Below are 26625 nucleotides of genomic sequence, written 5' to 3' on the forward strand. Positions count from 1 at the left end.
TAATAGCTGAAAGAGGATAGGTCATGGTCACTGTAAATTCCTGGTTGCAAATTTGGGTGTAGTTGGGTTCAAACATTTCTCGGTTGCCCTGCTCTGCACGCTGGCATTGACAGTGTAGACAGTCTTCCAGCACCGTTCTGCATCAGCTGCTTATGACAGCAGAGTTGGTCTTACTAGTAAGGCAGCTTGGAAATTCATTTGTTTTCTAGTTTGCATGCTTACTTTCTCCTTCTGTTTTTAATTCTGTTAAAATTCTGTACGATTTGTTTTTGGTGTCAGATTTGGGTTAATTTAAATGCTCGTTGATGGCAGAAGCTTTGGTTTGTGGACTTACAGTGTCTGAGTGGCCATCCATGTTAGACCATTCTTCTCTGTGGACAACATGTTGTGCTCATTTTTAGTTCTTGTTGCATTTTCTTTTTAATTAAGCATAAATCTCACATCTTTAAAATTTTAGCCTCACAAGTGAGTTACAGGTTAATCAGTTGTAAGAAGTGATATATTGCTGGGAGGAAGGTGTTGTAGAAGGCCCCTAATAAAGGTGTTGGTTGAGAAGCTGAGTTGGACAAATTAGGACTGAGGTTTAGTCACACACACTACAAAGTGGAATTAGTTTGGACCTGCCAGGACTCTATGGGTTTTGCTTTAAGGCTGTTGTAGCCTCACTGTTGAAACTGTTTTAGAACCAGCTGTAAGTATACAGTGGTACTTAGAAAGCTGTCCAGTCTTTTTTACAAGTAACAGGCAGGTTTTATTGATTTATTTTATGTTTGTTTGTTGCCACTGCCATGCCGCAAACAAACCTAGTCCTTGATACATACCAGGAATATCATTATTCTACTGCTTTTGTCATTATATAACATGTGTGTCAGGAGATTTTGATATTAGCATATCATGAATGTCAAGAAATTATCTGTTTTTAGCATTTTCCTTTTAAGAAATGAGGGTGTTATTTATGCATTTTAAAGTGATACATATTGTACTTTGTGTCCTAAATTATTGGAAGAAAATCATTACAAGTAAAAAATGTAATTCAATTTAATAAATTTTTATTCAGTGGAAAAACGTATTTTAGTGGCAAAACTAGAGATCTTTCTCTAATTTCCTGTCTGTATTTTCATAAATAAAATGAACTGCATGACTAAAATATTAAAATTATCTTTTTCACTGGAAGTTAGAGCAATGTTATTTTTTAAATAAATCATTAAGTATCTTAAGCATGTATTTGAATTTGATTCAAAATAAAGCTAAAATTTGTTTTACTTCATGGCATATATTTACATTTACCTGTATTAAGCCAATATAGTTTTTAAAATAACACGGATTTGCATACAAATAATCTGTAGCATCTTAAAGGAAAATGGAGCTGTTTTCATAGATAATTCTTTCAGTCACAGTACAATTTAGTTTACAAATTGTATCTGTAAAAATAAATTGTACCAAGTAACTTGTAGTGTTTATATTTGGGGAACCGAAAAGTGAAGTTCTGTGTCATTTCTTTGGAGACTGTCTTCAGTCAATAGGCTTGATCATCATCTGAACTGCCTTCAAGGAGTATGACCCGCCTCTGTATTCAGCCCAGAAAATTCCATCTTGGTGCTTGCTTCTGTAATGCCCTCCTCTGTACCACACTCCGTTGAGGTTAGAGTGTGCACAGGCATTGTACCACCAGCCTCCTTTGTGAAAGTGGGCACAGTTTCCTGCGGGAGAAATAGACATTGAAGTTCAAGTCCGTCCACACACGGCACTCTGCACCCTGTCAGGGGTGTGTGCTGGCCATCTCCATTTGTGTCCATCCCGGTTCTCTCCTCTCTGCTCATGCCACTGGGATCACCTTACTCATTGCACTTTATGCCTACTTTATACATTTATATAAAATTTTATTTTCTTCACAATATAGTAGATAAAATTCAGTGATTTTGTGTAAGAAATATACAGAGGAAGAGAAAGGAGAGATAGACAGGATTGACTAAGGGAGATGGTAGAGCTTGAGAGAAAATTGAAGTCTAAAAATAGCCTAGCTGGTACTTAAAGAGTTTGTGAACAGAAAGGTAGCTTTTCCAGTCCTATCTCTCTTCCTCCTTTTTTGCCAGTAAGAAATAAATAGTGCTTAGTGTGCTGCTAGGTAAAGTAATAATGTTTAATAAGCTGTCCAGGAAAGGCTCTTATGTGATGTCATCATCTGAATCTCATTATGAAACAGCACTCACCCAAGGCTTTGATGACTGCCATGTTCTGTTCCCTACTGCCAAGGTGACATACCCTACAATCCCCTGGGAAGGGATCTCATTGGGATCATGGAGGTTAGGCTGACCTTTGGGCGTGTTCTTGAGGGTCACTAAGGAATGTGGAGGTCAGGCTGGCCTGTGGGCATGGCATGTTCTTGGGTGTCATGGGGACTATGGAGGTTAGGCTGGCTTGTGGGCATGTTCTTGGGGGTCATTGGGGACAGTGGAGGTTAGGCTTGCCTGTGGGCGTGTTCTTGGAGTTAACCTTGGTTAAGTTAATTGAGGTGGGAAGCTCCGCCTGCTGTGGGTGGTTAACACTCCCTAGGCAGAGGTCTGAGATGCGCGGGAGTGAGGAAAGCAAGCTGCACCAGTAGCATGCATACTTTCATGGCTCTGTGCTCTTGATGACGAGTTTGATGTCACCAGCTCCCTCAAGCTCCTGCTGCAGGACTTCCTTGCTATGCTGAACTTGGAGCTGTAAGCTGAGCTGAGCCCCTCAGCCTTTCCCTGCACCGTGAGTTGGTTTTGTCAGTGTTTTATCAGAGCAACAGAAAAAGAAATGAAGAAACATTGCTTGGTCTCCATTTTCTAAGAATATTTATCAGACAAAATATTTACAGGAAAAATAATATAAATAAAGTAACTTATTTATATTATTTTCTCTCCTCTTGGAGGGAAGCTCCTAAGGGGAGAAGTTTATTTCCTTGCTGAATCTCCAACATGTACAGTTCCTGGCATATGGTACCTGTCCAGCTAGTTTGTAAGTGTTAGGCAGAGTTTCATTCCCAAGAGGATGTAGCTTGATTTTGTTTTAGTTCTCTCAGACCTTGCTTTCCAGAGAACACTGGGGTTGCCTTAGAAATCCTAAAGACAAAGTTGTATTATATTCCCTTTGACTGTGTCCAAAATAACCTTTCTGAGATTTGAGAAGCATATAATACACTTTAGTATGTTGGCGTTACTTAATGCACAGAACGTGGTGATTGTACAGCCAGTTTGGTTGTTTTACCTGTATACATATCTTTATCTCTGTCCAGTGTGGTGAATTGTTTGCCATTATGCCACATCATAGAATCCCCTGCATTCCCCTGGTAAGTTCCCAAGCGCAGTCTGTAAGATTCACTCTCGGGTTCCAGACGAAAGCTGCTATATTCTGCATAGACCTTCTTATCACTCCAGTCTTCTAATTCAATCAGCAACTTATAATTGTCTTGATTACTGAGCTTATAAATATTGTCCAGTCCGAGCCAGTACTCTCCATCAATGTTTCCAAACCCTTTCTGTTAATAAACACAGAAACAGGAACATATAGATAAGTGTAGAGATAGTAAATGTCACTACAGCTACAAGTGAAGTTTATGCCTGGTGGTGGTGGCACACGTCTTTAATCCCAGCACTGGGGGGGGGGTCTCTATGAGTTCAAGGCCAGCCTGGTCTACAAGAGCTAGCTCTAGGACAGCTAGGACTGTTGCACAGAAAAACCCTGTCTCAACCCCACCCACAAAATTTTTTTTAAAGACTGAGTAGAGTGAGGATATTGTTTATTTAGGGTAATTTGACTTCTGTGGTAGACTGCCTTATTTCTGTAAATTCATTTCAGGGCTACACTGTCACTTTCTTCTTCTTTGCTTTATCTTAATGTCCATACTAATTTAGGTAACTTCAAGTGCTACATACAAAAAGAGTAAAGGCAAAAGACCACAAAATTTATTGATAGCTACTAAAAGCTGACTGAACTACCTCAGTCCTTCAAAAAGGTTCCTGATCACACCCTCATCCAGAACTGTGTGTCTTCAAAGTATGTGTATATTGTTTCAATGTTAGGCAGACAGCGCATATATAAAATCATGACCATTGTTCAATCAAAATGATAGTGTGTTAGAAATAATCTTTAATTTTATTGTAAGTAAAAAAAATATTGTAGTAATCTCTAAAGTTCTCCCTGTGAAAATCGTAAATTGCAATCTGAAAGAAGTGGACTACCTTATTTTATTTTATTTATTTATTTATTTATTTATTTATTTATTTTGGTTTTTCGAGACAGGGTTTCTCTGTAGCTTTGGAGCCTGTCCTGGAACTAGCTCTTGTAGACCAGGCTAGCCTCGAACTCACAGAGGTCCACCTGCCTCTGCCTCCCGAGTGCTGGGATTAAAGGCGCGCGCCACCACCGCCCGGCTGTGGTTTTTTTTGTTTGTTTGTTTTTTTGAGACAGGGTTTCTCTGTGGCTTTGGAGCCTGTCCTGGAACTAGCTCTGTAGACCAGGCTGGTCTCGAACTCACAGAGATCTGCCTGCTTCTGCCTCCCGAGTGCTGGGATTAAAGGCGTGCGCCACCATCGCCCAGCTAAATATTTATTTATTATGTATACAATATTCTTTCTGCATGTATGTCTGCAGGCCAGAAGAGGGCACTAGACCCCATTACAGATGAATGTGAGCCACCATGTGGTTGCTGGGAATTGAACTCAGGACTTTTGGAAGAGCAGGCAATGCTCTTAACCTCTGAGCCATCTCTCCAGCCCGACTACCTTATTTTAATAAGCATTTGACATTGCAAGTTTGCAACAGAATAGATTTAGTAAACTTCATACTAACACTGAAGGTTTGCCTTCAAAAAGATTGCAAGGAAGGTAGGTGTGTGTGTGCGTGTGTGTGTGTGTGTGTGTGTGTGTGTGTCCTTGTCTATGTCCATGTGTCCGTGTTCCTGTGTCCTGTTGTGGCAGTAACTTGTTCAGAAATTTCCATCATTTCTGATCTAGATATATTAAGGTTTCATCCTTAACTGCTAGTAAAAATTTTCCTAAGACCAAGTAAGCACATGACACGTGGTTACTTCACAGTTTAGAAACAAGGAGTTAGCACTCTAGAAAATCTACTCTTCCTTGTCTGCTGTCCTTACTGATGGTATATACATACATATCTCCCTCACAAATTACCGTTATGAACATCAGAATTACCAATAGACCAGCTCCTCTAATGGATATCACATCATCTGGTTCTTTCTAGAAATCTGATTGTGTGCGTAGCCCTACCATCTATGTCATGATATACACTTAAAAATAGTCCAAGAAGCGGTCATTTTTTAGACGGTGTATGCTTTGTTATTGCTTAAATACTACAATATTATAAACAGAAATGTAGTTACATAAAAAGTGTAATTGAAGGACAGGAGGTATGGCTTAGGGTTTAAGAGTACTCGCTGGTTTTGATTCCCAGCATCACATGGCAGTGCACAACTACCTGAAACTCCAGTTCCAAGAGATCTGATATCCTCTTTCTTCTCAGGACACTGTATGTATATTGTGTACATAATAAATGCAGACAAACATGCTCATACAAATAAATAAATAGGTTTAAAATTGTTAAAGTGGAATTAAGTTATCTTTGTAAAATGTGTGTATATAGGTATCCATAGAAAGGGATATCTCAGGTTTTATTTTCACATTTTGACTTTAGCTGTACAGCTAAGAGATGGGTATAAACCTTTTGCTAGACAATGAAAATCATAGGGACAGTTATGTTTTACTGCATGGCCTGTTTACTGCCCTGCAAGACCTGCTTGCATCTACCTGCCCTCACTTACCTTATAATTTTCCCAGTTTCTGAAGAAATTGACAGAGCCATCTGTTCTTTTCTGAATAACAGTCCAGCCCCCAGGGTCCAGACTGTTGTCGCACCATAGCTGCATCAGCCCATTGCTGTTCTCAGGCTTAATCATGTAAATCCCGCTGGCCGAGTGCCCAGCTTCCTTCGCTTGCTGACAGTCTTTGAATGGTCCTGTAATTTAAATGTTGTTGAGAAATGTAAAAGATAAGTATTAAAATAGTTCTTACCTTCATGGCTTTCTTTACAACAACCACATTTTATCTGCTGTATGCATAGTGCTCTGTACAAGTTACAGAAACTAAATTTAAAATATATATTAAAACTAAATGAAAGGGTGACTTCATTCCCACTACCCAAAGCCTTAACTTGTTCATCTCCCATCCTTTTCTGCTTTGTATTTATAAATTTGCACTCCTAAAACACAAAGAGTATTATATTGTCTTTCATATTTAACAAGTGTTTCCTTGAAGCTGTGGCCTTCATTCTTACACTTATGTAGTCACTGGTACTTCGGTTTTCTTCCTCTATCACATGAACATTAAAGTTTCTTCTGATTTTTGCTATAATAATTAAATTGTCCTAAATGACTTTGTCCTTACTAGCTTTACTCTTTTTTTTTTTTTAAATGCTTACAAAATGCTGCAGGGTTGATCTGCTGGTACTACTAAACATTTTCCTGTTGCCAGACTTATAGTGTCTGAACTTTTATTTCAGGAGACACAGTTTTATGTTTTCAGTGGAAGTGGAGTGCTACAGCCACTTTAGCAGTAGTGAGTATTGTGTTTCCCTTTTGGGAACTCATTCATAAAATTAATAAAATGCTCTGGAATAAAGAAAATGCAATCTCCCAAACTTCAGTGATTTTCACTTCCCTCACATGCATAAAGATACGCGTCAGGCCAGGTTTTGAGTCACACACCTTTAATCCCAGTACTCAGGAGGCTAAGGCCAGATGTTTGCCACAAGTGCAAGGTGAGCGTAGTGCGTTCTGGACTGGCCTCGTTTCAACAGACCCTGCCTTAAAACTAGGGGAAAAAAAATTGTAGGAATGTTGGCCTAACTGTCTTCCTAAAATACTGTCTGAGTTACAGCTAAAAATGATTTCCTATCATGGCTGCCCAGTGATAGTGGTTGTCAAGGTCATGTGAGGTGGTGCTAAGCCCTCACTCTCCCTGGGTAAATGTTCTGAGTTGCTGCACAGTGTTTGCCCTTTTGTTCCATGGTTCCAGCCATTCTGTGTTTTATTCCGTGCACAAACGTCAGAGGACAACCTGCAGGAGCAAGGTCTCCTTCCATCATGGAGGTCCTGGGGACTGATCTCAGGTTGTCAGTCACATGGGCTCTTGCCTCCTAGACATTCTATTTTTAGCCAGCTAAGATTTTCAACTTTTTAAAAAGAACAGAACATGATGTTAATCGTTTGTAGTCTGATTTGTACGTTGTTGAGTCCACAGAAAATACTCTCTAGCTCCGCCGAATGTTTCATCCTGCACAAGGGTTTAAAGCCTTTTATTTTAAAAGCGTGCACAAATTATGATTCAGAAATAAACATGTCAAATAAAGACAAGTTTTTAAAGCCATTTGTTAATTTTTTACTACTTTTAAATTCTGACATAACCTTTAAATATCTGCAAATAATTTATTCACAGTTCTTTTAAAAATTCTGTTCTATAATTATAATAGAATTATTTAAATTTTGAGAAATGTGTTACATACATTGTGCTGAAAACATAGTGCTGTCCCCATTTGAGCTTACTAAGATAATTTTATTATGTAAGTGCGCAGTGTTTCTGTCATTGGAAGGGATTCTTGGGTGGGGAGCTCTTCCTTCTGGGTTGCCCTGAGGATGGAGATGCCGTGTGTTGTTCTTCAGACTTGATGTCTGCGGTTTTGTCTGGGCATCAGTCAAGCTTGTTAAAAAATGAATCAGCCTCTTCACTTTAAATTCAAGGAAATGGAAAAGTATGAAAAATTGAATGTCAAATTCTCTACTCCACATTTTTATATTTCATATGTAACTTACAATTTTTTAAATTGTGCCTATGCTATAGATTACTAGTAAAAAAAATAAGATAACCTGGAAAAATGTTTAAAATATTTAAACATAAAAGTAAAAAAATGCTTTAAAGTTACAATAGGTATCACATTTTTTTCTCTCAATTTGTTTGGCTCCTTTTTTCTCTTGAGATTTTCTTAATTTTGCATTCATTATGACAGCCTCAAGACAATCACTTTAAAAAACATTTTTTAAATTCTTGTTCTTTGCTTCCCTAGTTTACTGAAGTTTGGCTTCACCGTGGAACCCAGGTCGACCTGGGAGTGGTGGGGTGTGTAGTGCAAGCATGTCTTAGAATCACAGCCATCCTGGCTCAATCTCCCAAATGCTGGAGGTACAGCCCTTGTCGTCTTAACTGGTTTAGTTTTTTCTTTTCAAGTCGTGAGTGGATTTGAGGGTTTCAGTCAGAGTATTTAGAGGTTTCCCTCCCTTTTTCTTTGACAGGCCTTGGTTTCCAGATCCTCCTGCCTCAGCCTCAAGTGCTCAATTGGAGCGTATAAATCGTGCTTATTTCTGCTCAGCACATGGTACTTATCAGAACAGTTGTCACCAGTCACTTTCAGTCCCTTCTTTCTCTTTTTGTTCCTGGTCTTCACATGCAGAAGTATGTACTAAATGACTTCAGTACTTTTTTTTGTAGTACATACGTGCTCATGAAGATGTTCAGTATGGCTCATCAAAGGTTAGGATATAGTCATTTCTACCACAGAGAATAAGACATTACTGAAAACCCACAAGTTATAAAAACTCGTAAACTGAAAATAACAGCTGATTTTAGCCATAAGCATACTCTGAATTCTACTGCATTACATATGGCACAAAATACTACTGCACTTGTGGAGAATCCCATTAATGCTGATTTCTCTCCTTTTTCTTTTCCTTGATAATGTAAGAACAATTTCACGATATAGAAGCATGTGTTGTAGTCAGGCCAGAGAAGAAGAATTACATGTCAGAGAGCGTGGGAACTTTAATTCCTGCAGGGAGAGAAGTGGAAGGAAGCGTGAGGCTCCCAGTCCAGTTGCATCCTTTGATCCGTCTGCTGATACATGGTGATGTGTTTGTTCACTCACAGACAGGGACTTTATCTTTCATTGGGAATCGTGGTTTGAACCCATCTGGGGACTCTCAATTCTGATGATCATCATTTTCAGAGTTTCTTCAGTTTTCTATTGTTATTTTAAGATGTATCTTTTCTGAGGGGTGGATAGAAGCTTGAGTCTGTAACTTTCCTCCTGTACAAGGACCTGAGTTTGGATCCCCAGTGTTCCTGTACAAACTAGGCAATGTCTGTAATCTCAGCGCTGGGTTGGAGGTCAGAGACAGGAAGGTCCCTGTAGCTCATTGGCCAGCCACCTTAACCAAATCAACTTTACATTTAATGAAAGACCCGATCTCAGAAAGGTGGACCTCAGTCAGGGAGGATGCCCAGTGCCGACCTTTGGCCACACTCACACAAATGGGATTTTTTTTTTAATTTAAAAGAATTATATTTTCTGAATCTAGTACAGGCTAGACTATTTCCAGGTCCAGAGATAGCTAAGCACCCTTGAGATGAAGTGGGAGGTGAAACAGTGTGGTAAGCATTTTGATTTCATTTCAGCAGAATGTGGGGCAAGAACCTGAAGTAACAGCTGAGATTTGAGCACGGGTTTGTTGTACTGAAGTTCCATGTATGAAAAACCTACAAGATGATGCTTTCATTTTGTAAAGCATTTTCTTGATTTGTTATATAAATAAATATACACATCATTGTTTCTGCTAAAAGTGATGACGTCATTGACTTAAATTTCAGGATTGACTTAGAAAATTGACAGCAGCTGCATTTCTGTAATTGTACCTGCCATAGCTTGATAAAATGCAGCTCAGTTAGCTTTCTGTAAATTACATATGAACTACCATACTGATAAATCGTATCCATTAAGAGCTTAATAAAACTTAAGTTTTGAAAAGGATGGGAAAGGTCAATGCTTTTTCTTTTCTAGACCTAGTGGATAATTTTGTACATCTCTTTGAAAATTAAAGGGTTTGGGTCACTAATTAATGATGATTATTTACCTAATTTAATGATACCTGTATGGTTTCTGCTCTTAACACTTGTTTTCATGAAAGTCTTTAGATTAATCACTTTAGGCTCTGTGTTAAATACTTGAGACACGGTATCCAACTGCCAGAAAGAAGCTTCTGTTTTAGAATGCACTTCCCCTAGATGTGCTGTGGGTTCTTGTAAAGGTAAAATACAACTCAAGAATGTGTGCATTGCAGATACCTCCAGGCCTGTGGAGGTTGGCACGGGCTTCAAGGAGGACCTTCAGTTTGCATCATTGATCTCAGCCTTATTTGAATGGACAGAAGTCACAGAATGCAAGAAAGAAAATAGATTTGCTTTATTGAAACATTTTTATGAAGGAAACACATGAAGGGAAAATGAGAAAATGAGACTTTTTCTTTTTGCAGAGAATTAATAAGCAGATTTATGGTATATGGATATTTATAAAGGATGCTTATGCCTGTGCTATTTCTGTAGTGATAATTACTTCTAGCAGGAAAATATTGGTTTGACCAAATAATTATTTTATGTCTTACTTACTCATTCTTCAAATACAATGCTCACAACATGCCAAACTTGGTCCAGCAGGGAGGCAAACAAACAAATCGCAGTAACTCCAGTGTAGTGTGGTATAGAAAACAGACTCAAGAAGTGGCCCATGATAAAGAGCCATTTATTAATTAATGTCTGTGAATCTGGGAAGGCATAGCATTAGTCTCTAAAGCCTTGAGGTAAACCTTGATCACCCAGATTTCAATAGAGGAAGCCTTGGTACAGGAAGTAATAGACTGTCCTAATGCAAACTTCCTGCATCTCTTAAACCAAGAGGCAGTGCTCCACTCAGGAGCAGTCAGAGCCCAGGTGATCTTTGACATCTTGAGATGTGGGGGACCTCTAAAAGAATGTCTTGAAGACAGCTCGTTCACGGTATGAACAAGAAAGATGTCAATGGAAAACAAGGGAAATTAGAAGACTCCAGCATGACCGTGGAAGTCCAGAAGCAGGGATCAAATGTTGGTGGGCACCACTGCTGCAGATGGCCACCTTGTGCTGTTTTTCCTGGCCTTTTTTATGTCCTGCCTTTGCAATAAGTAAATAGCTTCTATTGTTCTTCTGGGCATCTGAGTTTTCCGTTCAGTGTAAGGAAGAAGTTGTCATCTTGTAAAGGGTTTAAGAGCCTTCTTATAAGATGATGCTCACGTCAGAGGGACAAAGGGAAACAAAGGAATCTGTTTGTTTACTGGTCCCTCCAGAGTCAACACTCAGCACCAAAGCCATGAGAAGAAGGAACTCAGAAACTGAGGTAGAGCTCTCAGTATTAGTGTTGGGATTTTTAATGTTGACAAAAACCTTGGTTGTTCCGCCTGAAAAATATGAGCCCCTTTTCTTCCTGACATAACAAAGCTAGGTTTTGTGTAGATGTTTTGAAGTTGGAAAAAACAAGTCCCAGTATCTGATTAGTCACAGAGCGGTGTTAGGAGTCACACTCCTGAGTGGAGATCGAACACTCCATTGCAGGCTGGAGGAGGAGGAAGAGAGCAAGATGGTAAACACTCTTTTAGATAAGGGTTAGGGAAAGAGCACAGGCAGGAGCAGAGAGGATTCTGAAGGATGGTAGGAGGTGGAGCTGCAGCTGCAGGCTCAGGTGCAGAGCGATCCCTCAGTTAGTGCAGCAGTAGCCCTTCTCATTGACAGCAGCCTCCATTGTGAGAATTTGGAAGGAAGAGTTCTTTGTCACAGGGGAAAAAAAAAAAAATTTTATGTAAGCACCTAGAAACTTAGAGCAGGGAGAACAGAGATATTTTATATTAAACCCTAATACTGCTTTTAAAAATTGCAATTTTAATTGAACATGTATGATATCACCACACAAAAACAAGGGCTATTTAAGAGTATTGTTGCATGAATTGGATAGCATGCCAGCTTCATTCTCCCATTTGACCAATAAGAGATAACTCACCTTCATTGATGAAAGTTACTGCTGGAATCTTGAAAGGACTTTTTGTGGGAGCTGTTGCTAGATCCGGTGGAGGCATTAAGTCTCTGGGATATCCTGGGTCCCTCTGTATCTCATTTCCCCCCAGCAGACCAGGCGTGTACTGGTGGCTGTTAGGAATGTGTCGTGGCACAACTTGAACAAGAGGGGGAGACACGTGGGTGTCTTGTCGGGAAAATATCCTCAAGCACTGTTCTTCCAACAACGTGATCATCACAGACTGGTTATTGACAAGATCAGTCAAGGAAGCATATTTCACCTCCAGCTCCCTGTACCTTGTTGCCATCCTCAGCATTTCCGTGGTGATGTTGAGGATTCTGTTTTCCAGCTGGGAGAGCTCCAGTGAATTATCTCTTTTGCGGATGATCTCGTGTAACAGTTGCATGTAGAGCTGAGTGACTCGAGAGTTCATGTTCCGGCTTTCCTTCCTCAGCAGCTTCACCTCATTTACGATGTTCCCATCGACATCCACCACCAGCTGCAGGACGTCTATCTCTCGTTTCTGCCTGGAAAGTACATCCTTCAGGTTCTCCAGGTCCATCCTGGTGATCATGTCTTTAATAGTACCTGCATCTTGACCTTTGGTGTTGACACAGATTGGCCCTGTTATTTTTTGTTCAGGTACCAAGAATGTATATGAACATTTCTTTGCTTCCTCTTTACCATCTGTGGCACGGGGATATCTCCTTTGGGTTATCTTTTTTATTCTGAACTGCCCTCCTTTGCAATGATCAGTGCCCAGTAGAAAGAGTAGCACACCAAGGGTCCATATAAAAGCCTTCATTTTGAAATTAAGTTGTACCCCAGCGTCTTTGGGAAAGCAGTTGAGTGAAGAGAAAATGTAAAAAGAATTAATTTACATGCAGATAAAAATCACATTGAGATTCCATCTCAAACCTGCTAAAGTGGCTATTAAACACATAACAAATACTGGCAAGGATGAGGATGAAGGCACATTTTGTACACAAGTAGTAGGAAAGTAAAATAGTACCGCCACTATGGGAGTCAATATAAAGGTTCCTCAAACAAGAAATAGAACAGCCAAGCCAGGCGTTAGTGACTCGATTAGTGCCATTAATCTCAGCACTCAGGAGGCAGAGGCAGGCTGGTGTCTGGGAGTTCAAAGCTAGCCTGGTCTACAGAGCAAGTCCCAGGACAATCAAGGCCACACAGAAATCCTGTCTTGAAAAAGAAAAACAACATAAAGAAGAGAAAGAGATAAAAAGGCTGTGAGGTTGAGCTATTTCACTCCTGGATATCTATCTTGAAGGACTCAAGTCAACAAACTTCAGAAATATTTGCTCACCCTTGCCTGTCACAACACCGGTGGTTCACTATAGCTCAGTTACAGTATCATCCAAGGGGCGGAGAGATGGCTCAGCAGTTAAGAGCATTGCCTGCTCTTCCAAAGGTCCTGAGTTCAATTCCCAGCAACCACATGGTGGCTCACAATCATCTGTAATGAGGTCTGGCGCCCTCTTCTGGCCTGCAGGCATACACACAGACAGAACACTGTATACATAATAAATACAGTATCATCCATCAAGAGAAGGATGTGTGAAGAAAACATAGCATATATACATAGTGGTTCAACCATAAAGAACAAAATTAAGTCATTTGCAGAAAAATAGATGGATTTGGAGTCAGCTTTCTAAGAAAAATAGGCGAGACTCCAAAAGGAAACATACATGGAACCTAGGTTTTATATAGACATATATGATGTTCACATCTGACATGAAAATAGGAAATTATTGGGGGAAAGAACTAGAGGAGATAATGATTTAGAAAATGATCAAAATGATATACTTGAACAAAAATATTGTGAAATCTATTGCTTTGCACAGTGAATTAAGCTAGTCATTTTTAAAGCAGTAATATTTTTTTTTAAAGCTTCTGTATTGGTTACTTTTCTGTTGTTATGATAAAAACACAGTAACCAGCCAGGCGATGGTGGCGCATGCCTTTAATCCCAGCACTCGGGAGGCAGAGGCAGGCGGATCTCTGTGAGTTTGAGACCAGCCTGGTCTACAGAGCTAGTTCCAGGACAGGCTCCAAAGCCACAGAGAAACCCTGTCTCGAAAAACCAAAAAGAATAAAACAAAACAAAACAAACAAACAAACAATAAAAACCACAGTAACCAGAAGCCACATATGGGGGAAAGAAAATGTCCTGGTTTATACTTCAGAGAAAGAGGGAGCTGTCCTAGTGGAGAGGCTTGGTTGCAGGAGCAGGAAGCTGAGAGGTCACATGAGTAAAGACAGCGACCTAGAAGTGGCCCCACCACCAGTGATGTTCTTCCTCCAAGGGCATCTCCTAAACTGCCACAAACAGCGCCACCAGCTGAGGGCCGAGTGTAAGTACATGAACCTGTGGAGGACTTTCTTATTCTAACTGCCAGGGCATCTAAGGGACCACTGAGAGATTGTATTAGTAAATTAGATTTAACTTGAATCCTTAAATTCACTATTAAATTGGTATTTTGGTATGTGTTTAAAGATGGGATCCCTATCTCTTGCAGCCCTTTCAGCCATCACCTTATATTGCATTTTTTTTTTGTTCCCAAACTCATGGAAGTGATTTTTATCAGTGCCCATCCTGTGAAAGGCACACTTTGAGGTTCTGTGAAAGCTGTTAAGACCCCCCACCCAAAAGTTGCATTCCTTTAGAAAGCTCACTCTCACGACTATGAAAACAGTACATAATGTGTATAAGATAGTAATTACGGCATTGCCTGGTTACTGCTGCAGTCTCTTAAGTGGTCTTACTAGTCAGTGTTTCAGAGTATAGTATTGTATAAGACTAGTTAAGTTGTTTTACAGTAAACACCATGACTTTTTTTTTTAACCTACCAAGTCAAACATTTCATACTAATAGGAAGTGAACAGTTTTACCATCGCATGGTTTTGCAGCGTCTGCTTTGGAGACTGGAGACAGGATGCTCGCAGTCTTGCATGTGCGCTAAGCTTATAGGTGATTCAGCAGGTGTTTTCTGTTAAAGTCCAGTGGGTTGTATTTAGTAAAAGAATTCCTAATTTTCAACAGCATTACCAAGATGGATATAAAGAACCTTTTTGCACCCATGTGTGTATTGAAGGACAAAGCCACACTAATATTAGAAACAGCTCTATCTTGAGTTCCCTGGCCTCAGTCAGTATCTGTAGCAGCAAGACTTCAGACTGTGCACATGGACTGTGTCCTGTTGGCTGTGGCAGATGAGAAGTACTTGTTCCTTGGAGTCAAGCACTGTAACTCTTCCAAGAGCCTAGACCCCTCCCTTTGTCTTCAGTTAACTCCCAGAGGAGCAGTGCAGTAGAGCGGGGAGGGAGTGGGGAAAGCGTGTCCATGAGATGGGTTCCTGAGCAAGCTGTTCCCATGGCAGCTTGATGCTGTCTGCTGTTTGTAAGGCCAGCAGTGGGCACCCTGGGGCTTTTCTTACCTGCTTTTCTACCCCAGCCCTTGTTTCTTGATTTCAGAAGCCAGACCCCAAGTTGTTTATACCTAGTACTGACAACACAACAGTAACCTAGTGGGGGCTCTTAGGGAGCCACCACTCTTTTAGCCCCTTAGCAAGCCATTGTCTTCATAACCAAATGAGGCAGGTGATTCTGATACACACCTTTAATCCCAGCACACAGAAGACAAAGGGATCTCTGAGTTCAAGGCCAGCCTGTTTTACAGAATGAATTCCAGGACAGCTAAGCCGAGAAACCCTGTCTTGGGGTGGGGTGGAGGCTGTGGGGACTTAGAGTCTGAATTTCTGCCCAGACAGAAGACACTAGAGTTGGTGCTTTTAATTAACCACTTCATCTTTTGGCTCTGCTTTCCAAACTACTTTCTGTCAGGGAACTAAAAGCAGTATCACTTAAAAGGAGAAGTCCCAGACAGGAAAACACAAGTAGGATTCAAATGCCAATCCTGCAGCTTGTGTACTCTCACGTCTGTCATAACAAAAGGCATCTTGGTGTGTGCTGCTTGTGACTCCTCCCTGTCCTGTTCCTTGGTTGTATAAAAGCACTTGCAGGCCGTTCTTCTGAAGTCGATGCTGTTGTTAGACCCTTACTTTGCTGCTGCCGTTCCTCTCTGCCATATGGATTCCATCAGTTTTGTTTATATAGTCTAACGTAGAAACCACACAGACACAATCTGAGCTGTTGTGAAGACTGCTGCCACCTGCACTCTGAAAGCAAGTCTCCTTGGTTTGGGTTTTTTCGGTTTAGTGCTGTATTCAAAGAGGATAGATGACGAAAGGGAGCAAAGAATGGGAAGAGTGTGGGAAGTTATTTGGTGAAATAATAACATTTACATCAAAGCCTTCTCTGTTGCTGACTGGTGGCAAAAGCACATGACGAGGAGTTGAGTCCTGTTCTCTACTCTCCTGACACTGTGGGAAATACAAACCAGAGGAGTCGTCTTTTCATCCATCCCAGAGCGACTTTTACTCTCCAGGAGTTACCCATACTAAAGCCGATGACAAGTTTATATTTACAGGAAATTTTTGTAATTTAAATGTAACTTTATTTTTTTAAAAAAGGGGACAGTTAACATAAAATAGAAGCCATTAGCCTTTCAGCAAATATATATAACTTTTTCTAAATCTCTTTGTATCATTTTAATAATAGAACATAAACTCTTGACTCGTAAAATACCTTCTAGAATGAAATAAGCTACCTAGCCAAAGAAATTTGAAAATTAAAGCATGAGGACTTTCTGGTGCTTTGATCTATTCTGCCTTGCATTACTTTGGTTCAGAAAATCGGTCATACAACCTAAGATGATATTAAAAGCTCCTTATGTTGTGTTTGTTTTATGGTTCCGTATTACAGCAGCGATGATCTCATTGACCTTCAAGCAGAGTTAGAAGACACATTCATAAGTGGTAGACTAGATATGTCATGAGCAAAGAACTGATTTTTAAATTTGTTTACTATGACATTTTCTAAAAATACCCTCTTATTTAATGTTTCCCACATATGCTCAGTTTTAAAAGTGAAAGATCCGTGACTCTGCATTACCTCGTAAAACCTTTCTGTTTATGTTAAGTTTTTCCAAGGTCCCAAGAGAATGTTACAAATTAGTTACAGTACACTGAAGCTTGGATCTGCGCCTTGCCTGCTGGTTTCTAGAAAGAAAGAAAAAGTTTGTGCCGTTGTATTCATTTTCTTAGTAGTGCTTCTCTTCATGGCTGCTGTGACAAGAAATAAATGCCCTGAGACATGAAGTTAGCTGTAGAAATACTGGCCAAGTAGATGAAGTCCTTCCTGATTGTCACGTGTGTTTGAGGAACTGACCTGAGAATAGCCCTGGGAATGTCTCCAAAACAGACAAATCATTATCTGTTGCTACACACACACACACACACACACACACACACAATACCTACTTAAAGCATTAGAAGACCTGGTGTTGAATGAGGTCCTGCTTTTATCATGGCCAAGCAATGACAAAGATGACTGTGTTTCAAGTTGACTATGACCTGGAAATTTTGTCAGACTTTCCTGTAAAATATGTATTTAACAGAGGTCTCGGAATTGAGTTTTAATAATGAAGTTGAAAAAACAAAAGTGAACATTATCATTATTTGTTGAAAATTCTTACCTCTAAAGATTAATAAAAGTCAGGGAACCCTCCCGTCATAATAACAAACTTGGCTGTCTTTGGTGTTGAAACTTACTATCGGTAAGTAGTAATTTCATAACTCTCATGATTAACAGGCCCCGCTAGAATATTGAGGAACACTGCATCTTAGGTATAGTTAAGACAGGCTTTTGACCTTTCACCTTTTTCCAGTAGTTAAATCCTGAGTTCGTATTGTTAATCCTGTGACCCTAATATTCTCAATCCTGACCTCAGGTTTGTATTATTTATTTGTATCAGTAGTTACTTTTGCAACTAATTCAAATTAGAAGCAGTTTTAATCTGTTGTGAAAATGAAATTTCTGTTGTAGGTAAATTTAGGAAACTCTAAAATGATTAATCATAACAAGAAATACCATCATAGGTTAACTTAAAGTCTCATAAGAGTTTTGTTCTGTTGCAAACATTCAGCCAACTGGCTCTTGGCTTTGTTTTGTAGCCATACTTTGAAAATCCCAATAGTCAATGCACATCTTTACACACACACACACACACACACACACACACACCCATCGTCTCACACACACACACACACACACACACACCCATCGTCCGGAAGAGAAACTTGCCATGCTCACAAGTTCTTTAGTTTACGTCCTTTGTTGCCTACTGTTGTGCTGCGTGAGCCTTTGGCATTAGTGAGTTACTTGTGGGATTCCCTAGTGTCGCTGAAGCATTTGTTTTCATAAACCCAGCATGAATGTATCCGTCTGTAGTCACTCTGGCTCAGACCTCAGCAATACATTAACCATCATGAGTACTTTTCTACAGAAAGATACAAAACAAAACCTTCAGATGCAAATCAGCATCTTCTAGAGATCCTTGGGAGACCTCATAATTTCTAGTACAAAGGAAAATTAGGCATTTAACATAGAATTTTGAATAAATATAAGAGAAACATTAAAATACCTTTTGTGTCTGCTGAAAAGTAAATCCGGAAACTTCGTTCTTACCCTTGCTCTCTAAAAGATCAATGTAGAAGTCTGTTGGTCTCTGACTTCAGTGGCAACTGCATTTTTCTTTCTGACCGTTGAATCCAAGCAATAAGGAACTTGGTTTTGTAGCACTACTTTGACAGGCCACCTGTGTAATTTGGGGCTGTCTGTGGACTTTCTCTAATCCAGCAGAGAATGCATTGTGCTGTGCTGTTTGCAGCACGGAGAAGCTCAGTAACCAGCCGCAGCTGACAAACTGTCCGCACAGCACAGTACTCCGCAGAGTGATTCCCTCTTGTTCTCAGTAGACTCGAAGTTCAGCCCACATATTACGTCATTAGAAAACTGCTGGAGCCGGGGAGGGGGTGGAAATCTCCTCCTTAGGATTTCCTCTATGGCCCTAAGTGGGGAGGGGGAGCTGGAGCCGCAGGAGGTTGAATAGCTCTGAACAAGGAGAGATTGTGTGCAGGTTGAAGGAAGGGCACCATCTGGAAACAGACTATCGTAGTTCAGCAGGCAATTATAAAATAAACATTGTAGTCTGCTGGCCACAGAGCTTTTGAAAAAATAGCACTCCACTTTAGAAGTAGCAGTGAGCTTAGGGAGCTAGACTTTCCCGGGAAGCAGCCACCTAACATTCAATCATGTACAGCCTCGGGGAATGTCTAAACATTTTATTCCAGTGTTGCTGTTTCAGGACATTTTAAACTTTCAAGATATTGTAACGAATTATGTAATGTTTCTTAAAAGAAAACTGCATTTATAGCTGGACCTTTAATCCCAGCACCCGGAAGGCAGAGGCAGTCGGATCCCTATAAATTTGAGGCCAGCCTGGAATGCACACAGTAAGCTCCAGACCAACCAGGGCTAGTGAGAACCTAACTCAGGAAAAAAAAAAATACACACACAAAACTTGCTTTAATATGTAACCACCTTAAAACAAGTGAAATTGATGATAAATCTAGTGAGGTTTTTTAATCTTCAATTCTGTGTTACATAATTAGTGCTTTCCATCTTAAGTTCTCTGTTACGTAATAATGCTTGCTTACAAAATTATGCCTGTCCTAGTTAGGATAGCTGTCGCCGTGAAGAAACACCATAACCAAAACAACTTAGGGAGGAAAGGGTTGATGTGGCTTATACTTCACATCTCAGTCCCTCAGCAAAGGGATTAGGACCTGCTGCGGACTGACTTGCTCCTTCTGTCTTCCTCAGCCTGCTCTCAGAGCACCCACCAGCCCAGGGGGGCTGGGGCCTCCCACATCAATCACTGATTAAGAAATTGTCCTACAAATCTGCCTACAGCCAGATCTTAAAGAGGCATTTTCTCAATTTAGGCTCTCTCCTCTGGAATGACTCTAGTTTGTGCCAAGTTGACTTAAAACTAGTCAATATAATGCCTATTATTACCTATTCTAATGCCTTAAATTGTCTATATAAGACAGTAACAAGATAAGTGGATAAAAGCATTATGAGTCAAACAAATGAAATACCATTTTATACCTATAAATTGCCACAAATTAAAATAGCAGTTCTTGACACAAAGTGCAGCAGTAGAAACCTACCCCCTGTCAGTGTACGTATGAGTTGATAAAGCTTTGAAAACAGTATTGGTGTCATCACCTGAAGCTGAGTAATGAAATACCTTACAGCATGAGCAGGTCTTTGCTGGAGTGAGTGTATAGATGTACACACATCCTAGAGAAAAATCTTCACATGTGTTCTGTACATTCATATCTATAGTAACCAGAGAGCGGAGGAAGTAACTTGAAAGTCTGTAAAATAAAATGTCTAAGGTGTAATATAATCATACATCAGTTTATTCTCAATTTAAGGAATTATAAAACCATTTAAAATCAAAATAGTAACAAAATAATGATGTAATCATGGAAGACCATATTTTAAAATCATATTTAATGAAGTCTTACAAAATTATTTATAATATAACAGGCTTTGTTTTTTTTACATATATGGAGAGAGTGTATGCATGTGTGCGTGCACTCACTGAGATTGTCATATAGATTGCCTGTAGATTTAATGATAAGGTAGAAGGGTGAAGTCAGCCAGTGTAGTCCAGGCTCACGTCCCGTCTCTGCCTCAAAGCCTTGTATGATCCCATCATCTGGGGATGACATTTTCTGTGTGGACCCGTTTCACTGTGTCCTTCAGCCTTGCCTTTGAATCCTGTATTGCTGACTGGTATGTAGGGCTGACACCTGTGGCATTTCTTTGAGCAGTCTGTAAGCTTTTCCAGGATACACTAGTCCCTAAATTGATTGGTCTTTCACATATACTAGCTATACAAGTTAAAGGAAGCTTTTAAAAGATAAATTCAGCCGGTGAGATGGCTCGGCAGGTTGGAACACTTGCTACCAAGCCTGTCAAGATGTTGAGTCCCATCTCCAAGACTAACATGTTAGGAGGAGAGAATGCACCTGGCAAGTTGTCGTCTGACCTGCATATGTACAACATGGCCTGTGAATACCCACATACATACATACATACATGAATATAAATTTGTGATTTTTTATGCAAGTATAAAGTCTTGTCAAAATGTTTATTTAAATCCTTAAATATTAAAAAGAACCAGGAAGATACAACCATTTCAATAAGTAATTCCAAGAAATACACTTAGAGGTAAAGAATACTGACAAGTGTACAAATAATTGCAAATTAACAATCACAGGACATTAATCAGTTAGTTACACATAATTTATCTTCCTTGCTGTGACCAAGAATTTCAACAGCTTGAGAGTATAAAGTAGCCTAGAGTTTCCGAAAGTATGCACCTGAGATAGGATACCTTGGAGTGCTTCCTAACCTCATTCACAGTCTTCAGAATTTTTCCTGAACTATATAAACTGTGTGCATCAAGTATTAATTACTTCAGAATAGACTAGGATAAAGGCTAAAATCTGTACACTATTCTTTGCTGTCCTTTGGGGATGTTTATTGAAGGGAATCTGTTCAAGGGAGGCAGCAAGGGGCCTTCCTGAGGAGAGTGGCAGACTGAAAGGACAGGTTGCTTTGATTTTACATCGTAGGGTGAGACAAGGATGTGCACACGCACACAGTTAGCTCCACTAAGAATCATCATCTGGATTTGGAAAGGAGAGGGAGGGGAGGGTCTTTTCCTGTGGGTAGTAGTTTTCATTAGATGTGCTCAGCTCAGTCTGCATTATCCAGTGCTTGTGTGAGCAGATGACTGAGCACCCACAGATGGAATGCGTGGTCACACCTCTAGAACAAAACCATTACATGTTGAGTTTGTTTTAAAACTTCATATAAAGAATTTTCATCAGAGGTAGACAATTATAGTACTTTTTTGTTGCTCATTTTAAGACATCATAAAGTTTAATGGTAAATACATCTAAGAATATACTTTGATTTATACTTTATTTCAACAGTTTTCTAAATACTTACTTGGCATTCATATAAAAGAGCACATAATGATCCAAATGCAAGTCAGAACAACAAATTCAAGGCTCTAGAACTGTGCAAAATTTTATACAATTAGAAACAATAACATCAAAAGACTCATGCAGATAATGTGCATTTAAAAGTAAATATTTTGTCTTTTACAAATTTTACACTTCTATAATTAATATCAGTAAACATCGTTCTTAAATCTCTTTAATTTTGTATATAAAAATAAAATACCCTTACTTAGCATTTCTAAGTTAACGTGTTTTTCAAATAAAGACATTACTACCATATTAAATAGCACAGAGTTACCAAATCATAGACTTAAAATCAGTGACACAAATCACATATACAGAAGGTAACATATCAAATGCAGTGTTGGGTAAGGAATTAGAGTACAATGCCCTATCAGCTGTATATAAAAGGTAGAACCTCATTCAGTCCAGGTCCAGTTGGATTTGGTGAGCTCCCATTAGATCAGGCACACTGTCTCAGTCGGTGGACCAACCCCTCGCCGTCCTGACTTCCTTGCTCATCTTCTCCCTCCTTCTGCTCTTCAACTGGACCTTGGGAGCTCAGTCCAGTGCTCTGATGAGGGTCTCTGTCTCTTTCTCCCTCTGTCGCCGGACTAAGATTCTATGGTGATATTCGAGATAATCATCAGTGTGATAGTGGGGCAAGGCACCCTCTACTCTGCTGCCCAAGGACCTAGTTGGGGACAACCCTGTGGACACCTGGGATCACCGCTAGAGCCAAGTCTCTTGCCAACCCTAAAATGACTCCCTTAATGTAGATATCTTCTTCCCTGCTCTTATATCCGCCCTTCTTCCATCTCCACCCTCCCACTCCCCCAAGCTCTCTCCAGTCTTTCCTTTCTCCCTTCTCTCTCCTCCCTCCCCTTCCCCAACCCCTCCCCCACCCCCATGCTCCCAACTTTTGCCCGGCAATCTCATTTGCTTCCAATTTCCAGGAGGATCTATATAAGTTTTTCTTTGGGTTCACCTTGTTATTTGGCTTCTCTAGGCTTGCAAACTAAGGCTTAATGTCCTTTGTTTATGGCTAGAGTCCACTAATGAGTGAGTACATACCATATTCATCTTTTTGAGTCTGGGTTATCTCACTCAAGATAGTGTTTTCTATTTCCATCCATTTGCATGCAAAATTCAAAATGTCATTTTTTACCACTGAGTAGTACCCCCGCCTTTCCCTCTTGGGTACTGGAATTAGTAGCTATATAATAAGGGTAGCACAAAACTTTCTTTTTTTAATATCCAGTGTGCTGGATAATTTTATGTCAACTTAACACAAAATAAGTCATTTGAGAGGAATGAAATGCTTCCATAAGATAGAACTGTGGGCAAGCCTGAAGGATGTGTGAAGCACAATTAATAAAAGTTTAGAGTCAGAAATTGGGTTCAGGGGGCTGGAGAGATGGCTCAGTGGTTAAGAGCATTGCCTGCTCTTCCAAAGGTCCTGAGTTCAATTCCCAGCAACCACATGGAGGCTCACAACCATCTGTAATGAGGTGTGGTGCCCCCTTCTGGCCTGCAGACATACAGACAGAATATTGTATACATACATACATAATAAATAAATAACTAAATAAATAAATATTAAAAAAAAAAGAAGAAGAAGAAGAAATTGGGTTCACCTCAAGATCCGAAAAGCAAAACATCCAGCCACTGGCTCTTACCTCAAACTCAATCTGAAATGACAATTCTGCCTGCCAAAATCTCAGAATGAGACTGTGTCTGAGAGCTGTTTCCCTCCTCCCCATCTTATATTTCTTTTTAGGTCTGAGGTTAAAGGCATACACCACTGGGATTAAAGGCATGCACCACCCAATTTCTGTTGCAACTAGTGTGACTCCTGGGATTAAAGGTGTGTGTTACCATAACCTGGTCTGTAAGGTTGACCAGTGGGACTGTTTTACTCTCAGATCTTCAGGCAGTCTTTATTTATTAAAACACAATTGAAATGCTAAAAAAAAAAAAAAAAAAAAAAAGTAGAACCTTAATCATTGTGTTACAGAAGGATGAGGGAGACTGTAGGTGGGCCCTGCTTTATCGGGTGCTGCCAGAAAGCATGTCCCATGACCCCAGCAGAAAGTGGGGAAGAAGCCCAGTCTTCAGGTAACGGTCTTACTGGCCCTTGTTTTACTCATACTATAGGAATTCCAAGAAAACTGAAGCGGTTTTGGCCAGTTACTGATTATAAATGCTGTCTATTTCATTTTTTAAAATCTCTGAATAGGGAATTTCTAGTCTCTCAAGGGCCTAAGAAAGAAACCGCGTCTCTACCATTACTGAATATAAATTGTGAAGTTGGTAGCCCTCTGGCGTCATTGTTGGTAAGATTGCAGGGTGGCTCAGCTCCCTATAGCTCAGTGAGAACGTCAGCCGCGTGTACATGCTCTCAGTGCCCACATGTGACTACTGCTTCCAGTTCGTGGTACTTAACATAATACTTAAGTAGGTGTACCGTAAACTGTTTCTTTCTGGAGGAGTTAAATTACTAGCCTTGTGTATTACAAACTGATAGACTAGAAAGGCAGAATTTGTGTGTTTAAATTTGGGGCAGTTCCAATCCTTCAGTGTCAGTAAGTGGTCAGAGGTGATGTTGTGGAAGTTATAAGTGTAAATATCCACTGCTAAACCTTTCCTGATCTACCTGAGCAGTTACAAGATAACTCAGAACAGTAACAGTGAACTGAGAATTACCCTGATTTAGGCTGGAATGGCAGAATGAACCCTCTCATTCCAGATCCTGTGGTTCTGTTGGGGTGAATTATTTGTAGTTTGGTTTGGTTTGGTTTTTGTTGTTTTGTTGATGTTTCTGACAGGAGCTGCTAGAGCTGGGCTCTTGCAGCAGTGTTCCCCTCGCTCCTATTATCAAAGCAATAGCCACGTAAAAATCAGCAATACCATTGGCAGATACCATAAAAATACATGTGCTTACTCCATCTTCACACCTTAAAAACCTGCATTTTAGACAGGTTGTAGCCTGTTCATAAACACCAGCCACTCTTCACATAAGAGGACCCTGAGGCATTACTGCATAGAGAAAAACATCTAATTTTTATGATACAAACTCTTTACAGTTATCAAATGTCAATCTTTGGAAATGTAGATCAAGTCTGTAGAACTAATGTTTTTGCTAGTGTTTCATATTATTAAATATTTGGTTATAAAAATCTAGCCAGGCAGTGGTAGCACACAACTTTGATCCCAGCATTCAGGAAGCAGAGGCAGATGGATTTCTGTGTGTTCGAGTCCAGCCTGGTCTAAGTTCCAGGACTGCTAGGGCTAGACATAGAAAACCTTTCTTGAAAACAAAAATAAAAAATCTGAAAAATGTTATTTTAGTAATATACTTCTATATTTTAGAAGTGATGCAGATGTAATAGAGAAAAGCTGTCTAGTCAATCCATAATTACATAATTCTCAGTTGCTGATCTTTAAAATAAATAATATACCTGCATCTACACGATTGAAACTCTCTTCATAGCTGAGACTGTCCGCTCTCACCGAGGGTATGAGAAAGCATTCCCTTCCCCGTGGAAGGCATTGGCTGTATTGACTTGCGGAAGTGTCTTAGATAAAATAAAAACTGAGAACTGGTAATGGTTGAATGCATGTAATTACTGCGATCCAGAGATAAAATGACCATCTCTTGCCACTTCAAGTACTCAAGTCTTTATCCTTTTATGTGTGCTGGATTTTTGATTGCAGCCTAATCTATGCTTGGAAAACAACATAAGGAGTCTTTACAAGGAACTTAGGTTTGTATGGCTTGACCCCAGCTCTAGAAGTCTCAACCCCAAGAGATCATGTTATTATATTAATAAATTCTAATATGACATGCTAGAGAACATCTGTGAATTGTCTTCTTCTCTCTTCACATCACTGAGATTGCAAGTGAAGGCTCTTTGTCGGTCTGTTCCAGGCATCTACCTGTCGGACTTGACGTACATCGACTCGGCGTACCCATCCACGGGCAGCATTCTAGAAAATGAGCAAAGGTCAAATTTGATGAATAACATTCTTCGAATAATTTCTGACCTACAACAGTCCTGTGACTATGGTGAGTGAAAAGAATGTCTTTTAGAGTTCATTTCAGGTTTGGTGCCATGTAGCTCAGTTACCTTCAGTTATATTTCTTAAGTTTCTAGTTACTATGTACTTTACTAAATAATCATCTGTCATCTTTTGCCTAGATATTCCCATGTTGCCTCATGTCCAGAAATACCTGAATTCCGTTCAGTATATAGAAGAACTACAAAAGTTTGTGGAAGACGATAATTACAAGTAGGTCCATCTTCAGTTTTGGGTGATGCTTTGTCTGGTTCTCCACTTTGAGCCTTGACCCTTTCGTCCGATGTGTTTAGGCTTCTAGGTATGGAGCACAGTGGGTAGGGTAATTACGTGTGTTTTTTTTCAATCACGTGGTAAGGGTGAGCCAGTATGCAAATGCTCCCGCTTTTCTTTATTTAAGAGTAGTCTAGCTTTTAAGCCAGCTGATGCTCTGTAGGGAAAGAAACTGAAGGCAGCCCTGACAGGCATAGCTTGATTCCAGGGCCCCACATGAGGAGGATAGAACCAATTCACACAAGTTATCCTCCCTCAAAAACTAAATACAGTAATTTAAAAATACATTTTAACATTCTTAAGCTGTAAACAACAACACATTTAATTCAAA

The 26625-nt window shown here is 39.8% G+C and overlaps 2 protein-coding genes across 5 annotated transcripts in view; one reads left to right on the forward strand and one right to left on the reverse strand.

Moving 5' to 3' along the window:
• Ralgps2 (Ral GEF with PH domain and SH3 binding motif 2) overlaps positions 1–26625 on the forward strand; it is a 137539-nt gene that overhangs the window by 77182 nt on the left and 33732 nt on the right. For all 4 annotated transcript variants that reach the window (XM_050135125.1, XM_050135127.1, XM_050135128.1 and 1 more), the window contains 2 exons: positions 25873–26010; positions 26144–26234. In XM_050135125.1, coding sequence (XP_049991082.1) covers positions 25873–26010; positions 26144–26234 — 229 coding nt within the window. The remainder of the gene's footprint in view (positions 1–25872; positions 26011–26143; positions 26235–26625) is intronic.
• On the reverse strand, positions 1033–18954 carry Angptl1 (angiopoietin like 1). Its single transcript, XM_050135130.1, has 5 exons — positions 18479–18954; positions 11899–12744; positions 5810–6003; positions 3238–3508; positions 1033–1700 (listed from the first exon to the last, which is right to left on the reverse strand). The coding sequence occupies exons 2-5, from the start codon at positions 12716–12718 to the stop codon at positions 1513–1515; spliced, it is 1473 nt and encodes a 490-aa protein (XP_049991087.1). The 5' UTR covers positions 12719–12744; positions 18479–18954; the 3' UTR covers positions 1033–1512.

Source organism: Alexandromys fortis, unplaced genomic scaffold (genome assembly GCF_014885135.2).
Source record: "Alexandromys fortis isolate MF-2015 unplaced genomic scaffold, M_Fortis_MF-2015_v1.1 scaffold_21, whole genome shotgun sequence".
NCBI classification, from domain to species: Eukaryota; Metazoa; Chordata; class Mammalia; order Rodentia; family Cricetidae; genus Alexandromys; species Alexandromys fortis.